At 35.0% G+C, this 18,754-nt stretch overlaps 2 protein-coding genes across 2 annotated transcripts; both read right to left on the bottom strand.

Annotated features, from left to right (window-relative positions):
• Positions 1–1,646: 1,646 nt before the first annotated feature.
• On the bottom strand, positions 1,647–2,000 carry LOC142235502 (uncharacterized). Its single transcript, XM_075306754.1, has one exon. The coding sequence runs from the start codon at positions 1,998–2,000 to the stop codon at positions 1,647–1,649; it is 354 nt and encodes a 117-aa protein (XP_075162869.1).
• A 57-nt stretch (positions 2,001–2,057) lies between these two features.
• On the bottom strand, positions 2,058–17,446 carry LOC142235501 (uncharacterized). Its single transcript, XM_075306752.1, has 5 exons — positions 17,088–17,446; positions 10,643–10,735; positions 5,836–6,183; positions 3,103–5,759; positions 2,058–3,016 (listed from the first exon to the last, which is right to left on the bottom strand). The coding sequence occupies exons 1-5, from the start codon at positions 17,444–17,446 to the stop codon at positions 2,058–2,060; spliced, it is 4,416 nt and encodes a 1,471-aa protein (XP_075162867.1).
• Positions 17,447–18,754: the final 1,308 nt, after the last annotated feature.

Raw genomic sequence — 18,754 nt, 5'->3', positions numbered from 1 at the left:
TTCAACTTAAAAATGGGTATCTTTTCATGAAAGAAGGCTAGGGTCAATTCTAAGAAATTCTTAAAATTAATTAAATAGTCTTTAAATTTGTGGAGTTTTTGTATCTTGACCACAAACCAGCGTTCAAAAATAGAAGATGTTTTTCAACATTTTATTTTAAAAACGTATACACAGAATAATTTCTACTTAAAGTCGAGACTGAATTTGGAAATTTAAGTTGTCGTTAGCACGTTTTTAAAGCACTGTGATAGCTCATGAAGAAAAAGCTGAAAAAAAAAAACGAATAAATTCAAATTTGACTCTGAAACAATACCAAAATCATTAGTGTACAAAATCTTTGGAACCTAACATAGAAATAATTAAGGAAATAAAGTTTTGAATGTGGTATTATTTTTTTTAACATCAAAAAAATGCCATAAAAAATTCGTAGTGATAGGATCAAAACAAATCTGCTATTTATTAATGGAATGGATTTACATTTACGAAAATTGGACAATAGGTTTGTATGGGAAATTTTCGAATAAAAGTTATTCAGTATAAACTTGCAAGACAGTTAGAATGGGTTTTAAATATATGACATAGATTTTCTTACAGTCTCACAGAAATGGAAATAAAATGAATACAATTAAAATAATATGCATTTTAAGTGAAATAAAGCCTTTAAGTTTGTTAAGTTTCAATCAAAAATGTGACTTTTGATACAAAAAAATTTAGCTTTTTTTCTAGCTATTTTTTAACATTTTTTAGCTTTTTTTGGCTATTTTTTTGTACAAATCTAGCGGTTTTTGGTGAAACAATTCTGGCAACGCTGTACAAGACCTTCTTGATGGACACCAGTCCCGAGCATGTGAGGAACGCAAACAGTTGAAACAAAAGTTCTTTTTCCTAGCCGTCTCTCGTCGTTCGACCACATTCATGTTGGAAAATTTTAGGCAGTCTTTCAAAAAATGTCTTTCTTGGCAGACACGACATTTGGGTAAGCTAGAAGCAATGCTGAAACGTAAACTTTTATTTGATATGTGAACGGTGAACGGAAGCTAGTTATAAGTCTATTAAACATTTGGTAATATGCATAGTTTGACTAAAGGACGAACGATTACTCCATTCTGTGTTCGCACTTCAGCTACACGTACATTTGAATCGGTTCCTTGGAAAACTTTTTCTATACGACCAAGGCGCCATTCTGTCGGCGGCAAATTATCATCCCGTACGATTAGAAAGTCATCCTTCTTCAGATTTTTCTGAGCAGATTTCCATTTATAACGACGTTGTAGTTCGCTAATATATTCATTTTTCCAGCGCTTGGAAAAGTGTGTTTGGATAAGCTTAAGTCTTTGCCAACGGCTGATTAAGGTGAGGTTGTCAGAAACTTCTTCGGGAATAGCAGTTAATGCAGTTCCCCTTAAGAAGTGGCCTGGTGTTAGTGGAGCAAGTTCGTTAGGATCTTCACTCATCGGAGAAAGCGGACGAGAATTTAATACGCTTTAGATCCGAATCAACAGTGTGGAAAATTCCTCAAAGGTGTATTTATAAGTACCCGCAACTTTCGTAAGATGAGTTTTCATGCTCTTCACACCGGCTTCCCATAAGCCTTCCATGTGAGGAGCATGAAGAGGTATAAAGGTCCAAGTAAATCCATGGAGATTTTATTTCGATACTAAAGCCTTTTCGGAAGACCGTAAAAAAGTCTTATATTCCTGAGTCAATGTGCGATTTGCGCCAACAAAGTTGGTTCCATTATCCGAAAAGACTTTATTTGGGAAACCTCTTCGGCCTACAAATCTACTGAATGTAGCTAAGAAAGCTTCGGACGACAAGTCAGAACATACCTCCAAATGAATCGCACGTGTCGACAAACAGACGAATATCGCAGCATAACCTTTCTGAATTTTCGCGTTCCGTAGCCGCGATGTCTTGAGCTCGAATGGGCCAGCGAAGTCGATGCCGGTGTTGGTGAATTGTAGTGAAAAGGTGCATCTTTCAACTGGCAGAGCAGCCATGATTTGATTTCGAATTCGGTTCTTATATATGGCACAGGATCGACAATTTCTTATGCATTAGCGGACAGAACTTTTCAATCGAATTTTATAAAATTCCTGGCGTATAGCACGTAGCATACTTTGATGCTCGGCGTGCATCAAGATTTTATGTGTGAAATCAATGAAAAGTTTGCAAACACGTGACTTCTCGGGGAGAATTATTGGATGCCTTTCGTTATAGTTCATATCCGAATTAGCCAAACGTCCATTGACTCGCAGTAAATTATTTTCGTCAAGAAAGGGATTTAATGTTAGTAGACGGCTTTTCAAGTTGATAGTTTTCTTGGATTCAAGTAACTGATATTCCGACGGGTAATATGTTATCTGAGCAATCATTATCAATCGGCGATTAACAAACTTTATTTCATCCGAAGTTATAAAGTCTTTGAGCATATCTGGTAAAATTCGTTTCTGACATTTTCTGATAAATCTAAATATATAAGATATTACACGCAAGGCACGATCAAATGAAGAGAAACGTTCTAGAATATCATCCGATTGTATTTGAGTATGATGGGAAATAACTTTCTTCTCCAATGATGATTCCTTTGGCAAAGTTGTTTTTGGCCAAAGTTCTGGGGCTTTCGTTAGCCAGCTTGGTCCATACCACCAAAGATCATTTGCTACCAGTTCTGCTGCTGTTGCTCCTCTTGTGCCAATATCAGCTGGGTTATCAGCGGTTGGAACATGCCTCCAATTAGCATTACCAACGTTATCAAGAATTTCGGATATTTTATTCGCAACAAATGTTTTCCAGTGATAGGGTGGTTTGCTAAGCCAAGCTAAAGTGATAGTAGAATCTGACCAGAGATACATTTCATTATGGGGCAAACTCAAATTCTTGCATATGGATTTAAGAAGTTTAGTAAGTAGTGCGGCTCCACACACTCCACCACACTCCAATCTGGGTAAACTTATCGTTTTCAATGGGGCAACTTTACTCTTGGAAACAAGTAAGTGCGAGGATACAACATTTTCTGGAGAAATCGATCGGATATAAATACATGCGCAATAAGCCTTCTGAAGCCTGAGGCATCACAAAATCCATGAAGTTGAAATTTACCATCAGGAGTGAATTTGACCCAGCGAGGAATTCGTATATTTCGTATTTCATCAAAGTTCGAAATAAACAAATTCCATTTTTCTAATGATTGTGGTTTGACTTCTTCATCCCAGTCAGTACCATCAATCCAAAGTTGTTGCATCAAGACTTTTGCTACTGTTATTATAGGAGCTAACCAACCGGCTGGATCAAAAAGCTTTACAACAATTGAAAGAATTTTACGCTTGGTTATGGGCGAAGAGGGTTTATCAATCTTCGCGACATTGTAAAAGAAGAGGTCCGACATTGCGTTCCATTTAATACCTAATGTCTTGGTCTCACTAGCATCCTCTATCTTTAAGAAATCTTCATCAAGAAGATCCTCCGGGGGCAAATTTTCTAAAATTTGAGAGTGATTTGCAGTTATTTTCTTTAGTGGAAACCCGCCAGAATTTAACAAATCAATAAGTTCCAGAAGATTTGATTTGGTTTCCATTAAAGAATGAGCTCCAGATAGAACATCATCGACGTATATTTGATTCTGCAATATGACTGACGCCGTTGGATGAGTTTCTTTTGCATCCTCACTTAGTTGGGGCAGAGTTCTAATTGCCAAATATGGCGCGCAATTGACACCAAACGTTACTGTTTTTAAGCAAAAGTCTTGAACTTGCTCAGATGGTGAAGGGCGAAACAGAATTCTTTGATACTGTTGATCATCGTCATGAACCCAGATCTGACGATACATTTTCTGGATATCGCCATTAAAAACGTATTTAAAAAACCGCCACTTCAATATGACATTCATTAAACCGTTTTGTTTCGCAGGACCGGTATATAGAACATCATTTAGAGAAAATCCAGATGTGGTTTTCTTCGAAGCATTAAAAACAACTCGTACTTTGGTTGATGTTCTATCTGGTTTAACCACTGCATGATGTGGCAGATAAAATGACAAGACTTGTGAACCTCGATTTATTTCCATATGATTTGTAAGTGTCATATGACCTAGTTGTACATACTCCGAAAGAGCTTTGTGATATTCTTGTTCTAGTTCAGGAGATTTGTTTAGAGTTTTTTCCATCCTCAAAAATTGACCCAGGGCGGCTTTGCGTGATGATCCAAGCACCATGTTCGATGGTGTATTCTGCTTGAATGGTAATCTGACGACATATTTGCCATCAGACCGACGATTTACAGTCCTTTTGTAAAACTCTTCACACCATTTGTCTTCCTCGGAAAGAGTTGTTTCAGACATCACATTTTCTATCTCCCAAAACCGTTTAAGTTCTTCATTCAGTGTATCAGGAGAGGTTACCCAAGAAGCAAATGTTTCTACTGTGCGACATGCTGGTTTACCACTAACTATCCACCCGAATTCTGTTTCCTGGGCCAATAAATTTCCGGAAACATTTTTCTGAATTCCAGACTTCAAGATATAAGGTAAAATGTCACTCCCAAGTAACATATCAATTTGCGCCGGTTTCGAAAATTTTGGATCAGCCAAATCTAACCGACTCAACTCAGCCCAATTGGATATATAAGTAAGGGTCGAAGGCATTAATTGGTTCAGACTGGAAATGACTATAACATCCGCAGAATGTGAGAAACATGATTTTCGAGATTTCAACGTAAGGTGACAAATTCTTGACGAATTTTCTAAGATAGTTCCACCCAGGCCAGAAATAGTCGTCAACGATTTCTTAGTTGGAATAGAAAATCTATTAATAATTCTAGAGGAGATAAACGATTCCTGAGAACCTTGATCAATGAAAACCCTGATAGTAAACCTACTTCCGTGTTGATCGATGTCAACTAGAGCCGTGGGTAAAACCGTTTTCTCGCCTGATTTCGCAAAATGATTCTGAACATTTTGTGAAATACTATATGCCGCAGCAGATGTGGTCGGTTGATCTACTTGCTGTGTCTCCACATGAAACGAATTTGCTTGTGGGTTCAACTGACCTTGAACCCCAGGGTGAACAGATTCGAAATGAAGAAGTGTGTGATGAGGTTGTTGACACTTCTGGCACACTTTGTCACTTTGACAGTTTTGAGTGATGTGAGAGAAAGAAAGACAATTCTCACACCCGTTGTTATTCATCACGAAATTTCTCCTCTCGGTATGGGACAAAGATTTAAATTTCGGACAGCTCCGTAGAACATGAGTTTGTTTACAAAGTTTACAGGACCTGAAATTTATATCGGCTTTCGTATGATAACTCTGAGTTTTCGGGGAAACCGGTGGTGCCGTTATAGGCTTTCTAATGTCCGATATAGATTCCAACATGCCCAAACGACTAGTTATAAAGTCGTCCAACTGGTGCCATGTTGGCATTTGTTTATGATCATCCAATGAAGTCTCCCAAGCCGCCAATGTTTCCTCTGGAAGTTTGGAAGACACCCAATATACTAACAAAGGATCCCATGAGATTATTGAAATATTGTAAGTTTTCAGGGCAGACAAACAATTATTTATAGTGTATTGAAGGTTACGCAATGATTTTCCCTTTTCAGAGACAACACGCTCGATTTCGAAAATCTTACGTAATTGATGATTCACTAGTATTCGCCTGTTCTCGTACCGGTGGCTTAGAGCATTCCAAGCCAAATTGAAATTTTCGTCGGTTAAGGAAAATTGCTTGACAATTTGGCTTGCTTCTCCCCGAGTCTTGGCTCTGAGGTGAAAAAGTTTTTGTGCTGGGGATAATCTTGGATGTTTGATATAAATGGCCGAGAACATATCTCGGAAACTTGGCCATTTTTTCATATCCGCCACTAAATATCTCGGTGTCACAGGGAGGTACCTTCAATAAGAACCCAGCATCTTCACGATCTCTGGATTCTATACTCATGTCAACAGCCGATCCCTTTGTCTTGTTCTCTTGATCTTGTATCAAGTCGAGAATTAGGGCCTTGCATTCCTTATATGCCCTACTGGACTCCAAAAACTTAGAATGAACCGATTCCTGAGTAACTTTTGTGCTATCAGGGTTTTCAGTCATCTCTACTTCGTATATCTTTACCAGCTGACGCCATTGACGTTCCAAATCGTCAAGTTTGACTTGCAAACTTGATGCTCTGGTGGGCTTCTCCTCCAGGCTAGCAAAATTCGCACAAAAGGTAACAACTTGGTCTGAGAAAAAAATGAACTTTTGGGAAGCCATTTTTTTTTGCAAGGAAACCCACCGAAAATCTAAATTTGCGCAAAATATATTCTATTAAAATTCAACCAAGATAAACCAACGGAAGATGTATAACACACTATAAATGGAAATTGATTTATTTTCCTCTTAGAGTATTATATGTATTCTCCCACACTCTTAGAAAAATATGTTTTTCATATGTTCCGATATAAACAAAATGTGTTTCGGGCACAATTTTAAAACACAATATATTTAAGTGCAAACATGTAATGTTCCTAAACAAACACTAAATGTTTGGGACATCTATGTTAATATGTTAGAATATATTATGTTTGGGGCATGAATGTTTCATAAAAATTATATGTGTGAATGCAACATATATAAATTTACAAATTTCGACTAAACATACATATGTTGTGGTACTTTATTCAAAGCGACAGAGAGAGTATAGAGAAAGAAATAGAGATGGAAACCGGGAGAGTTGACGAAAGATATCAACATAATACAGCGAAAGAATCAAAAGAGAACAATTTCTGTGAAACCGCTGGTATGTTGTTTCGGAAAACTGTTTTATGATAAGGCCAAAGATTTGATATGCTTAAGTCTAAATATTATTTAATTTGAATAAAGAGAATGGACATTCGGAACCAAGAGAATAGACATTTGAAAAAAAAGCATGTGTTTTCGCCTTGAGAGCAGCATTTTATGTATGTGTGGACATGTGTTTTGTTTATCATTTTGGCATTATGGGCACAATTTTTTTCTTGGTTCATTAAAAGAAATCAGGGGTCTTCATAAAAATAACGAAAGGGCACTGTACTCTTTTTAGAGTTGGGACAGTAAAATGAAATAAGGAGGAAATAGTGAAAAATTACACAGTAAAATGTATAAAAATAAAGTTTAGTTCCTCTTTATTAATAAGTAGTCCAAGAGGTGTTGACGGACACCTTCAAATATAAAATCGGGCATTAAGTTCGAGTTTTGCAGCTAAAACAATATAAAAAGTTTATTTTCTTTAAAATGAATTATTAAAGAAAAATAAAAGGCATTTTAGACCGATGGTGTTAAATGCTAGTAAAAAACCTAAAAACCTAAATAAATTTATGTTTATATTATAAAATTATTTATGTATGTTTATACTCGACTCCACGTTCTTCTTTTGTTAGAGTTTTTGAATTCCTTCCAAATTTTAAAGTTTTGTACAAAAAACAGTTTTTTGTTACAAAATTGTTATTTTTGCAATAAAAAAATAATATTTTATCCAAAAATTAGTCAATTTCGTTTATATCAAGCATTGTTAATGACTATAAATCTTTAATAACCCATATTTCGAAGTTTCATTATAAAAATCCAATATAGTATAAATATAAATGTGTAAATTAAAAAAAAAGTGTTCGGTCGGAGCAGGGATTGAACCCGCAACCCTTTGCATTCAAGGCAGACATGCTAACCACTGCTCCACGTGGCAAACAAATGTATGTTTCTGTTAAATAATGTTATGTTTGGATGGGCTCGTGGGCGCTGCAAACTATGCTATATAAATGTAACTTATAACGATAATTATCTGCTGGTGACCATAACAGCTACGTAGCCCAGTGGATAGTGTGTTGGCTTACAAACTGTATGGTCCTCGGTTCGATTCTCCGTGCAGGCGAAAGGTAAAATTTAAACAATTTATAAAAATGAATAATTTCTTCAACATTATTTGTATTACAGAAAAAGGTGCCAAGAATTAAAATATTTCGTGGAAGTGAAAATAACGAGTATGTTAGGGAATGAGCACAACCGTCTTTGGGAAAAATTCTTCCAAGCATATAATATTTTTGGGCTCAAAATTCTTCCAAACATATAATATGTTTACATAAAACAAACATATTAACGTCTCGGCTGTATCCAATATTATATATGTGCTTCCTGCAAAATATGTTTGGAACATATGTTAAAGAAGCGATTTTTTTAGGGTGCAGGTACAGAAACAAGGTAGTGTCACGAATCAAGTTCCGAGTGATAACTCAACTCACAGAAAAAATATTTCTCTGTTTCCAATCACCAAACTAATTTCCAATTTATATCACCGCAATTGCGAATATAATCTTTCACAGGCTCCAGTAAATTTGGATATTATTTCAACCTTAATTAAGATTTGAATTGAAAAATATTGAAAATTGAAAATTGAAAAATATTGGTGATATATATTTCTAGAACAAATGAACTTTTGCTCAGAAATATAGACCAAAACAACGATATACGGTTAAATTTTAATTAACTTTCAATTTAAAATCCAAACACCATAAATCTGTTTATTAACCAAACAAATTAGCACTAAAAACAAAGATGTATATGCAGATCGAATATAAGGGGAGTTCCCAATGCCAAATATGAATTATTGTATTTTAATTCAATTTAAAATGATTCTTCGTCAAATCCAAATTTGATTAAACTTTTCAATGGCAAATTTTATTTCGATTAAATAATTTCTCCCAAAAGCCTAGTACTAAGATCACGTTTTCGCACGAAAAACTGTTATACTCCATTTAAAAAACGTTAGCTCGGAATAAATGCGAAATCTTTGTTTTGAGCATTTTTAAACACATATTTATACAACCCTGGATTTTTCGCAGAAACGAACTTAGCAAAACTCAGAACAACTTTTCAATGATAAACTTGAACAGTTAAATTTCAATTCGACTTAAAACAATTTTTCCCGAATTTTCGCAAATTCAAGAAAACGTTTCAACGACAAGTTCTCAATATAAATTTCGATTCGATAAAGAATTCGAAGTTAGCCCAAGGCCTTAAGCCTACGCCAAATCAAATGTTCAAAAATTAATATATGATTCTAGCAGGAGGTATTGTATATATCGTGGCCGTAGTATAGGAACAATTCTTGATGCACTGATGTAGAGCTCTCAATAAATAGTATTGTTCTCCAAATTTGTGTGTCGTTTCAGAAATTTTAGTGACCTGCTGGCAAATCTCTTTCCACTCTCTCTCTGTTTCCTCTCACACTCTCCCTCTCTCTCGCTACTAAGCAAATTATTTCATAACTCATAAACCTTCGATGTCCACAGTGCAGAATAATTTTCGAAAAAGGTTCGTAATTTGTATTGGAGAAAAAAAGACGTATTTTTTTTGTCTCCAACCACGAAATTAATTGATCAAATTAGTTTCCAATTGAAATGTCTCCAATTAGAGAAATGATAATATCTGGAACCAATATCAACAACATCAATTAATTGATCGTTTGTGATTGATTTTTGTCTCAATTATAAAACTTGTTTAATCAATAAAATTGAAATGGAGAAATTTCGGTGATATTTTCCTTTCCCTGTGTGACGTTTTCCTTGCCCCCTTTGGCTCAATCTTCGATACATAAATTAAAACCCGATGTCGAGCATAAATAAAAAGGAAATAAATGTGTACGAAAATTGTGATCTTATAATATATAATTTTTCCTTGATAATTCTTTATTTCAAATAAATTTTTATAAAGGAGTAGCAAAGTCTCATCAAACAATACAAAACAATTTTTTTTTAAATTGAATCATAAATTACAGAAACGTAACAATATTGCAGCTTTGAACTTTTCCTTCAAAAATCTTTTCAGTGTATCTCAGTGTCTTTATTGTTTGTTTCGATTAAAATATGCACAGTTTGCTCCCAAAATTTTCCACAAGTTCAATAAAATTTTAATCAACAATTATGAGGTCGGCCGTATAATTATAACAACAGATCAACGATATTTTTCTCTGTTAAATTAGAAACGTAAACCTTTCAAGTGTGCTACAAATTTTACACTGAAAAAGACCCTCCCGGTTCCAAGATTCCGAGCCAAAGAAGCAGAGTATTGAAGTGAGGATATAAATTCAGACTCGGGTGTTAAATAAACCTCTTTTCAAAATAATGTTTTGAAATTAATTAATTTTGGGAAAAAATCAGAATTATTATAGCCAAGTTGGTCTTCGTCCAGCAATGTTCCTCTCATGTAAGAACACTCAGTTCTAAGTCGAATCACTTAACTAAAAGGACAAATTGACATTATTACGATTATCGACTTTTGGGCAAGGAACAAAGCTCTGAATCAGAGAAACACGTCTCCTATGACAAGCAAACCTTGTACTCGGATTTCAAGGACAACAAATCTTTGGTCCCCCGACAATATTTTTCTTCCTCAGTGTACTCAATAACGAACATTATAGTTTTCACACCAGTGATGCAACTAAATTGCAATTAGCACTCTTGTCTATTTGACCCATGAATTAAATAAGTTGCCCTGTTTTATCGAGACAAGTGGCAAGGCAAATTACGATATTGACTTAAATGTAGCACGAGAGATGAGATAATGAGGTAAAGCAACCTTTAAAATAAATAACTGAGAGCAAAATAAGATTATCTCTATACCACACATCCACCTACCTGCTCCCCGCAACTACCACACTAGGGCTAGGTGTTTGTTCTAAAAATGACTGATGTACAGTTATTGAATTTTTGTATTCTTGTTTACCATCACTGAATATTGAAGAATTGGTTATGTACCAAATGTAAATGCCCTCCGTTAAGTGAGGTAATGGAATAATAATAAAACGCCACCAATGCTGCCTTTAAAATTAATATATTTTGTTTTTAAATAGGTACGACGTACGACAAATGAGTTATTCAAACATTTAAAGCAATTGAATCATACCTTTAGTCTTAGAACGCCAAACTAAATTAAAATAACTCAAGCAAATATTCCGCGTCGCCGGAAAATTAAAAAATGTTCATCCTCGTCTTCGCCTCTAATTTAATTTTTTATTGTTTTTCTTTTTTGTAAAGAATATTTTCACCTAATATCACTTCTATTCACACTTTCTTGTTTGTTAGGTCTTTACAAAGCATTTAATTTTTATTCTTCTCTGTTTAGTCATCCGACTACTCGACAGCATAACATTGATTAAAAGAGGAATGACTGACCACATCAAATGTTGTTCACTGCTGGTGTGGAAGATCTGCTTGCATATGTAAGTGAGATGTTTTTATTTGGCAATGCATTCACTAAGCGCTCTTTAAACAGCTGTAGACAACAGACTAGGTGTGGGAAAGATGGATGATCAAGGTAAAGCTATTGAGTGAAGTATGAGAGGGGTTTCTCGACGAAGAATAAATAAGTAATAAAGAGGATGACATTCCTTTATTTGATTTCGCCTGGAGCTTGTGGCAGAGTATTTGGTGAAGATTATTGCAGGCACTGTTAGCACTGCACTAGCTTAATGCTCTTGCAGTTTTGCCTTGCTTTTTGTGCAGATGGTTGCGGGATGCATTAATGGTAGAAACTTAATGGTAGTTATTGCTTTATCGTAGGTATTTGGAAAAGAGAGATTCGCATAGCAAGTAAAAGGTCTCTTTTACTTCTTGCCGAATGACAATTATTAGAAGATAAGAGAAATAATCATATTAGAGGTGTGCGCGTGACACGAAGTTTTCGTGACACGCGTGATTCACGCGTGAGTTACGTGATTCGTGAATGAAATTTTGACAAAATCACGTGAATGTGCGTGAATGGGACTGAACAAAAATGTGTCGTGCGTGATCGTGCGTGAACATCAAATTCTGTTCGTGAATGTGCGTGAGTAAATTTTTTTCAAAATCACGACAAAATTCACGTTCACGAAAAAATTCACATTCACGAAAAATTCACGCTCACGACAAAATTCACGTTCACGAAGAAATTGACGTTCACGAAGAAATTCACATTCACGAAAACTTCACACTCACGATGACATTCACGTTCACGAAAAAATTCACGTTCACGAAAAATTCACTCTCACGAGAAAATTCACGTTCACGAAAAATTCACTCTCACGAGACAATTCACGTTCACGAAGAAACTCACATTCACGAAAAATTCATTAAAAACAACATTTTCATTATTCATGTTTCGCAGCTAAAATTTATTTTTTAATAATTAGCTTTAAAAAGTAAGATTTACTCAAGTATATTTTACGAAAATTTTTAACATGTATGTAGTTTCATGGGGTTAAATTTTAAATCCTATGAACATAGTGTACTCAATGAACTATTTGAAATATATGACGCATATTAAGCAAAATGTCCAGTATCGATAGTGCTTTCATTTTTATATCGAAAAATTCTGAATAATGTGTTGGGGTATAACTGACGTCGTCATTCCGGTTGTAACACATTGAAATACTGCTCTCATACAGAATAATATTCTGGGTCGTGGTGAAACTCGATCTAGCGATGCCGGTCCGCATGTTGAAACCTAATTTCCGAACGAAACAAGCTATCGATATAAAACTTGGTATAAATAGTTGTTATTTATGTAGGTGGATGGTATTACAAATGAGCCCCCATATTTGGCTTCCGGAAGAGCAAATTTCCACATGGGTCCTTACACGGATGAAAAAGACTGTTTTTCATATGTTTGGCTATACACATTATATGTTTGGAACACAAATTTTTAAACACAATATTTTTGAGTGCAAGCATATAATGTTCATAAACTAGCATAACATGTTTGGGACATATATGTTAATATGTTAGAACATATTATGTTTGGGACATAAAATGTTTGTAAATATAATATGCTTGGATGCAAACATATATTAATTTAGAAATAGCCTATAAACATATATGTGTTTAGTAGCTTGGAGCGCTATTTAACAGGGAGCGATATTGAATTAAGTTGGTGGTTGTTGCTTGTTATTACAAAATTAACATTTTATTTTTCCTTGGGCAATTGATCAGCTATTTCCTTGATCCTTACAAACTGTGTGGTCCGCTGTTCGAATCCCCGTCCGGCAAAAGGTAAAATTAAAATAAAAAAAATCATACAATTGAATAATTTCTTCTACAATGTTTGTATTACAGAAAAAGGTGTTAAGAATTAAAAAATCTCGTGGAAGTGAGAAAGATGTGGGGGAATATACAATTGGGCAGAAACAAAATTTTGAGCATTCAGGTCGAAAACCTATGTTGCTAGCACCTATATTACCTGTTTATTTTCATAATTCATTATGATTGTAAATATATAAATAAATAAATAAAATTTTCAGCACAATATTGTTTGGGAGAATTTTTTTTAAGCATATAATATATTTGGGTGCAAAATGCTTCCAAACATATTATATGTTCACATAATAACATATTGTTTTTTGGAAGACAACATTATTGAATTTGAATGCAAAAATACAAAATGTGTGGAACTTAGACTACCCAAACATATATTGTTTAGACCAATATGCTTTCAAACATATTATATATTGGAAGGGATCAAACATATAAATGTTTGGGCAATACCCAAAAATGTATATGCTTGAAGCAAAATATGTTTGGGAGTATATGTTACAGAAGCGATTTTTTGTGAGCGTGTAGTTATATATAGCTCCCATTTAAACCGCACTAGTAATATGATCTGTTTTGAATGGTATGATTTAGGGAGAATGCAACAACATACACAATTTAACGTAATGTTGGGCATGGTTTACTTGCTAGATATATCGAGGACAACCATTCGGACGAAAGATAGTTTTCTATGCATTCAAGACATTTTCTGCAGCAAAAAAAAAAGCCGTATCTATCGCTATTCTTTATAACGAAGTCAATTGTTTCATGTAGTATTATAATTTCATGTATTATATGATCTTTGACTACATTTTTAAACATAAGCAGCATTTTATTTTTAGATATTGCCACAGATTAGATATCAATCACAGAATTAATAAGAAACTAGAAGCCTTATTTGATTAAACAATAATTGATTTCTTCCGGCACTTTCAATGAATTACTTAATTGGTTGTGGTCGAAACTTAATTTTTTAATTGAGGCAATAATTATTTATTGTATTGTTTATTTATTTTTAATTATTGGTTTCTTCGATGAAATAATTTATGGTAACTTTACAAGAGTTTACACTTTCTTATGTGCTTTCTGATTATATTATAGTTGGATTTTTTCTTTACACGAAAAAATATCAGTAAAATATTTCCAATTGAAAAGTTGATTGGAATTGAAAACGTAATCAATTAATTAATTAACTTATAAAATTAACTTGTTAATCAAAATAAATAATAAAGCCAAATAAGATAATGATTGAACATTTTTACATTTTTAAATTGAAAACATACTTCCAAATATAAAATTAACAATTTTCGGAAATAATTGGTTTCATTGGTTCATTAAATTTGGCTTAGATCTGAAAAAATAATTCCATATAGTATAATTATAATATATGTAATTATAATATAATAAAAAGTAAAATAAGTAAACAATAACACTATAAATCATTGATTGCCTCAATTAAAAATTAATTAAGTTTTTCGGGCAAAATCAATTCAAATTTTAATTGAGTTTATATTTTGATTTGATTAAAATGTTAATTGTATCTGTTCATTTTTTAATTGAGTACGTTTTCAACTTCAGATTTGTAATTAGAAATATTTTGGCGAATTTGTGTGGGTAGCTCATTTGTATCACAAGCAAGAGTGAGTAAGTTTTTAAGTTCGTACTCATTCGTGAATTACATTTTTTCGTTTGTTTTGTAAGTATAATAGTCGTGAACGAGCGTGAGTTGATTTTACATCGTGAGCGTGCGTGAATAGTTTTTATGAATCGTGAATGTGCGTGAGTTGCATTTTACATCGTGAGCGTGCGTGAATAGTTTTTATGAATCGTGAGTGTGCGTGAGTAAGTTTCGTATGTCGTGAACGTGCGTGAGTTGCATTTTACATCGTGAGCGTGAGTGAATAATTTTTTATGAATCGTGGGTGTGTGGAAGTACGTTTCATTGTTCGTGAACGTGCGTGAGTAGTTTTTTCGAATCGTGAGTGTGCGTGAATAAGTTTGTTGTTCGTGAGTTGATATTTCCCGTCGTGAGCGTGCGGTAGTCACTATTCTGCAATCGTGAGTGTTTATCTTTGCAGGATTTTGGTTCGTGAACGTGCGTGAGCGTGAATCAATAAAAACCTTCGTGCGTGAATGTTACGAATTCATTCGTGAGCGTGCGTGAGTGTGAGCAATTCAAAAACGGGCGTGCGTGATCGTGCGTGAATATTACGAATTCATTCGTGAGCGTGCGTGAGTGTGAGCAATTCATAAACGGGCGTGCGTGATCGTGCGTGAATGTTACGAATTCATTCGTGAGCGTGAGCAATTCTAAAAAAGGCGTGCGTGATCGTGCGTGAATGACATTTTGAATTTGTGAGCGTGCGTGAAAAATCCCTCACGCGCACACCTCTAAATCATATGTTAAGGAAAGAGATTTTTTTTTCGATGTGTATCAGTAGTCTTCTAATTAAATTGTTGGGAGTGTAATTTTTCAATCGTTATTAATGGTATTAGTTTGTTAAACTGGGATATGCTCGTGAAGCATGATAACAAAAATTATAACAACTGAAATGCTCGTGAAGCATAAGATATGGTTTTTATGTTAATATAAAAAAGGTTGTGCTTTCGTGAAAAGCATTTCTCTTTTAAGCGTCTCGTGAAGACATTACATTAAAATTATGGACTTTGTGCAAGCACCCACGAAAAGCCCCTCAATACAGCAAAGAAACCACTGATATAAAGCTTTGGTCTGACCAAGAAAAATTCACCACTTTGACGTATATCAATATCCGATTAATTTTTGTAATCAAGCACAGAAGCTTCAGTTTCTTTTAACACTCATATCTAGCCGTTCACAAATCAAATAAAATTTACGTACCTTTTTTCCATATTGCCTTTTTTCAATGACATGTTACGTAAATTGGTTATTCGAACGTGATCCAAATTTTTCAAAATTTTTCCAAATTTTAAGATTTTTCTCCAGTTCTTTGAAGGTTCAGAAGGACCATGTACAATTGTGGGATATCTGCAGAAGTGGACTGTAAGTATATTTGAAAACTCCCACAATCGTAAAAAATATATGGTAATTTTCAAAGTAATAAAGAAAAAGGCAAAATGGTTTCGTTTGAATATGGCATACAAAATGATTTTATTGATGAGGTTTCAGCTCCTTACCGCTTGAGTTGCTGTAGCACAAGTGAAGCTTCATTAACTCAAGCCATCTTTAGAGATACAATTCAGCGAAATTCAATTGGAAAGTTGGTTAAAATGGTGGTCCCTTATCCGATTGAGTGAAAGCTTTTACTTCATAGTTAGGTCAATTGGATAAAGGGTTGCCATATATAAATAAATTCAAATTAATCATTAGATACTTTTAAAGTAAAAACGTTAATTGCTTAATTCAGTTAAGGAAATTCATTTATAGACAATGGAATTATGGAAACAAAATATATTGTATAGAATTGTTGTTGAACTAGCTTCGCATAAAGGAGGTTTACAAGTATAATTTTATACGGGTTTTGGAATTTTTAATAAATCTCAGAACATAAACAACGATTCGTTGGAGTGTCTTAGTGTGTAAATATAACCATAGCGATAGGCGGTAGGCGAACACTTATTTACGTGTATTTCTTATGGGAAGCCCAAAATCCGCGACGGAATACCGTGACGGCTAGCGGCGTGTCGCTAAATTAAAACTTATTCTAACTCCTTGGCGAAAACTGGTATAGTGTTGCCATCGCTTATCAATTTTTTTTAACTCACCACTAGGAATTGCTGTTGCCTGGACACGTGTAGATTATTTTTTCTTGAAATAACTCAACAAATAACAAGCCATTGTATGTTTTTATTCAACTTTATTGTTTAATATTTTCAAAGCGTGCTGTATTGACAACAAAAACGCTAGGAAACGTGAAAAATGGAATTATTCGCCGTCAAGCTTATTGTATTTGCCGTTGCGGCAAAAATGTTTCGCCTACCGCCTATCGCTATGGTTATATTTACACACTTAAATGAATTCCTGTGGTTTATTCTGTACAAGAAGTTTTCTGCATCAACGGCCAACATTAGGTTGTGGAGGTTCTGCTTTCGTTTAGTGATAATCAAATCAGGAGAGGGAAGAAACGCAGGAGGCCAATGTTTCTCGTCTCCGTGAAGAAAGAATGGTCCGTGCATCCATTGAGTTGTTTGTGGTAACTGATGTGGGTCTATTCCCCTAGATATGATATCTGCTGGGTTATCCTTAGAACTAATGTGTCTCCATTGTTCAGGAGTCGTGTTGTCTTGAATTGACACAATACGATTAGCGACAAAGGTGTGAAAGGAGGATGATCTTGAGTTGATCCAATTTAAGACTATTGTGGAATTAGTCCAATAGTACGTGGGTACTGTCATCATGTCTAACTTGCGCTTGACTTTAACCGCAAAGTTAGCTCACAGCTGTGCAGCGCACAATTCTAGCCTTGGAAGCGTTTGTTGTTTAAGGGGTGCTACTCGGGATTTCGCACAAAGGAGGTTTACAAGTATAATTTTATACGGTAAGATTGTTCTAATGTATACTGCTCTCCGTATGCCTTTTCTGATGCGTCGCTGAAGATGTGAAGTTGAGTGTTTTGAGAAATATGTCCCTTATAGACATGTCGATGAACGGGAAAGGTTTCAAGTGACTTGAGGTTATCTCTAAAGTTTCGCCATCGATAGTCGAATTCTGAAGGTACAGCTTCATCCCATGAGAGATATATTCCACAGTTCTTGGACAAATAGTTTCGCCCTGACGACTACAGGAGATAGCAAACCTAGGGGTCGAAAATACGTGCAAGATCTGAAGTGACCGTCCTTTAGGTCACTGACCTGATTGGCGCTAGGTTGACCTTTACTTTAAGTTGGTCAGCTTTGGGTAACCAGGCCAATCCCAAAGTTTTGGTATAATTGGTGTCCTCTGTGGTGAAGTCAAGGCTAACTTCTTGGTCGCACTCCGGAATGTTATGAAGCAGCTGGATATGATTGGCACTCCATTTTCGTAAACTAAATCCGTATCGCGCCATGACTTGTTGCAGTTGGCGCTGGATTTCCAAAGCTGTATTCAAGCTGTCTGCTCCGCCCAGGCCATCATCCACATAGAAGTTCTTTTCCATAAAACTGACAGCTAAAGGAAAATTCATCTTGTTTTCCCGGCTTATTTCTTTCAAGCATCTAATTGCCAGATAGGGGACTGGTCGGGTTCCGTATGTAACGGTATTTAATGTGAAGTAGTTGATAGGTTCGGTAGTATTGTTTCGCCACAGGATAATCTGATATGGTCTGTCTTTAGGATGTATCATTATTTGACGAAACATTTTTTCTATGTCTGTGGTAAACACGAAACGTGGCAATCTGAAGCGTAGCAGAATAGCAAACAGATCATTCTGTAGTGTTGGGCCGGTATGCAAAACATCGTTCAGTGACTTTCCAGATGATGTTTTTGTTGAAGCATCGAATACAACTCGGAGTTTAGTGGTGCTGCTTTCAGGTCGTAGAACGCAGTGGTGGGGAATAAAATATTTTGCTCCTGTCACATTGTCTATGTTGACTTTAGCCTAGTGCTTCGTATTCCTCCATAAACTGTGTATATTGTTGTTTTAAGATAATGTCTTTGGATATTCGCCGTTCCAATGACAGGAAACGGTTGAAAGCGAGACTGTGGGACTCTCCTAAAGAGCTTGGTTC

The sequence above is a fragment of the Haematobia irritans genome, chromosome 4 (assembly GCF_050003625.1).
Source record: "Haematobia irritans isolate KBUSLIRL chromosome 4, ASM5000362v1, whole genome shotgun sequence".
Classification (NCBI taxonomy): domain Eukaryota; kingdom Metazoa; phylum Arthropoda; class Insecta; order Diptera; family Muscidae; genus Haematobia; species Haematobia irritans.
Note: the sequence above shows the minus strand (reverse complement) of the source record. Positions and strands in the feature narration are given on the sequence as shown.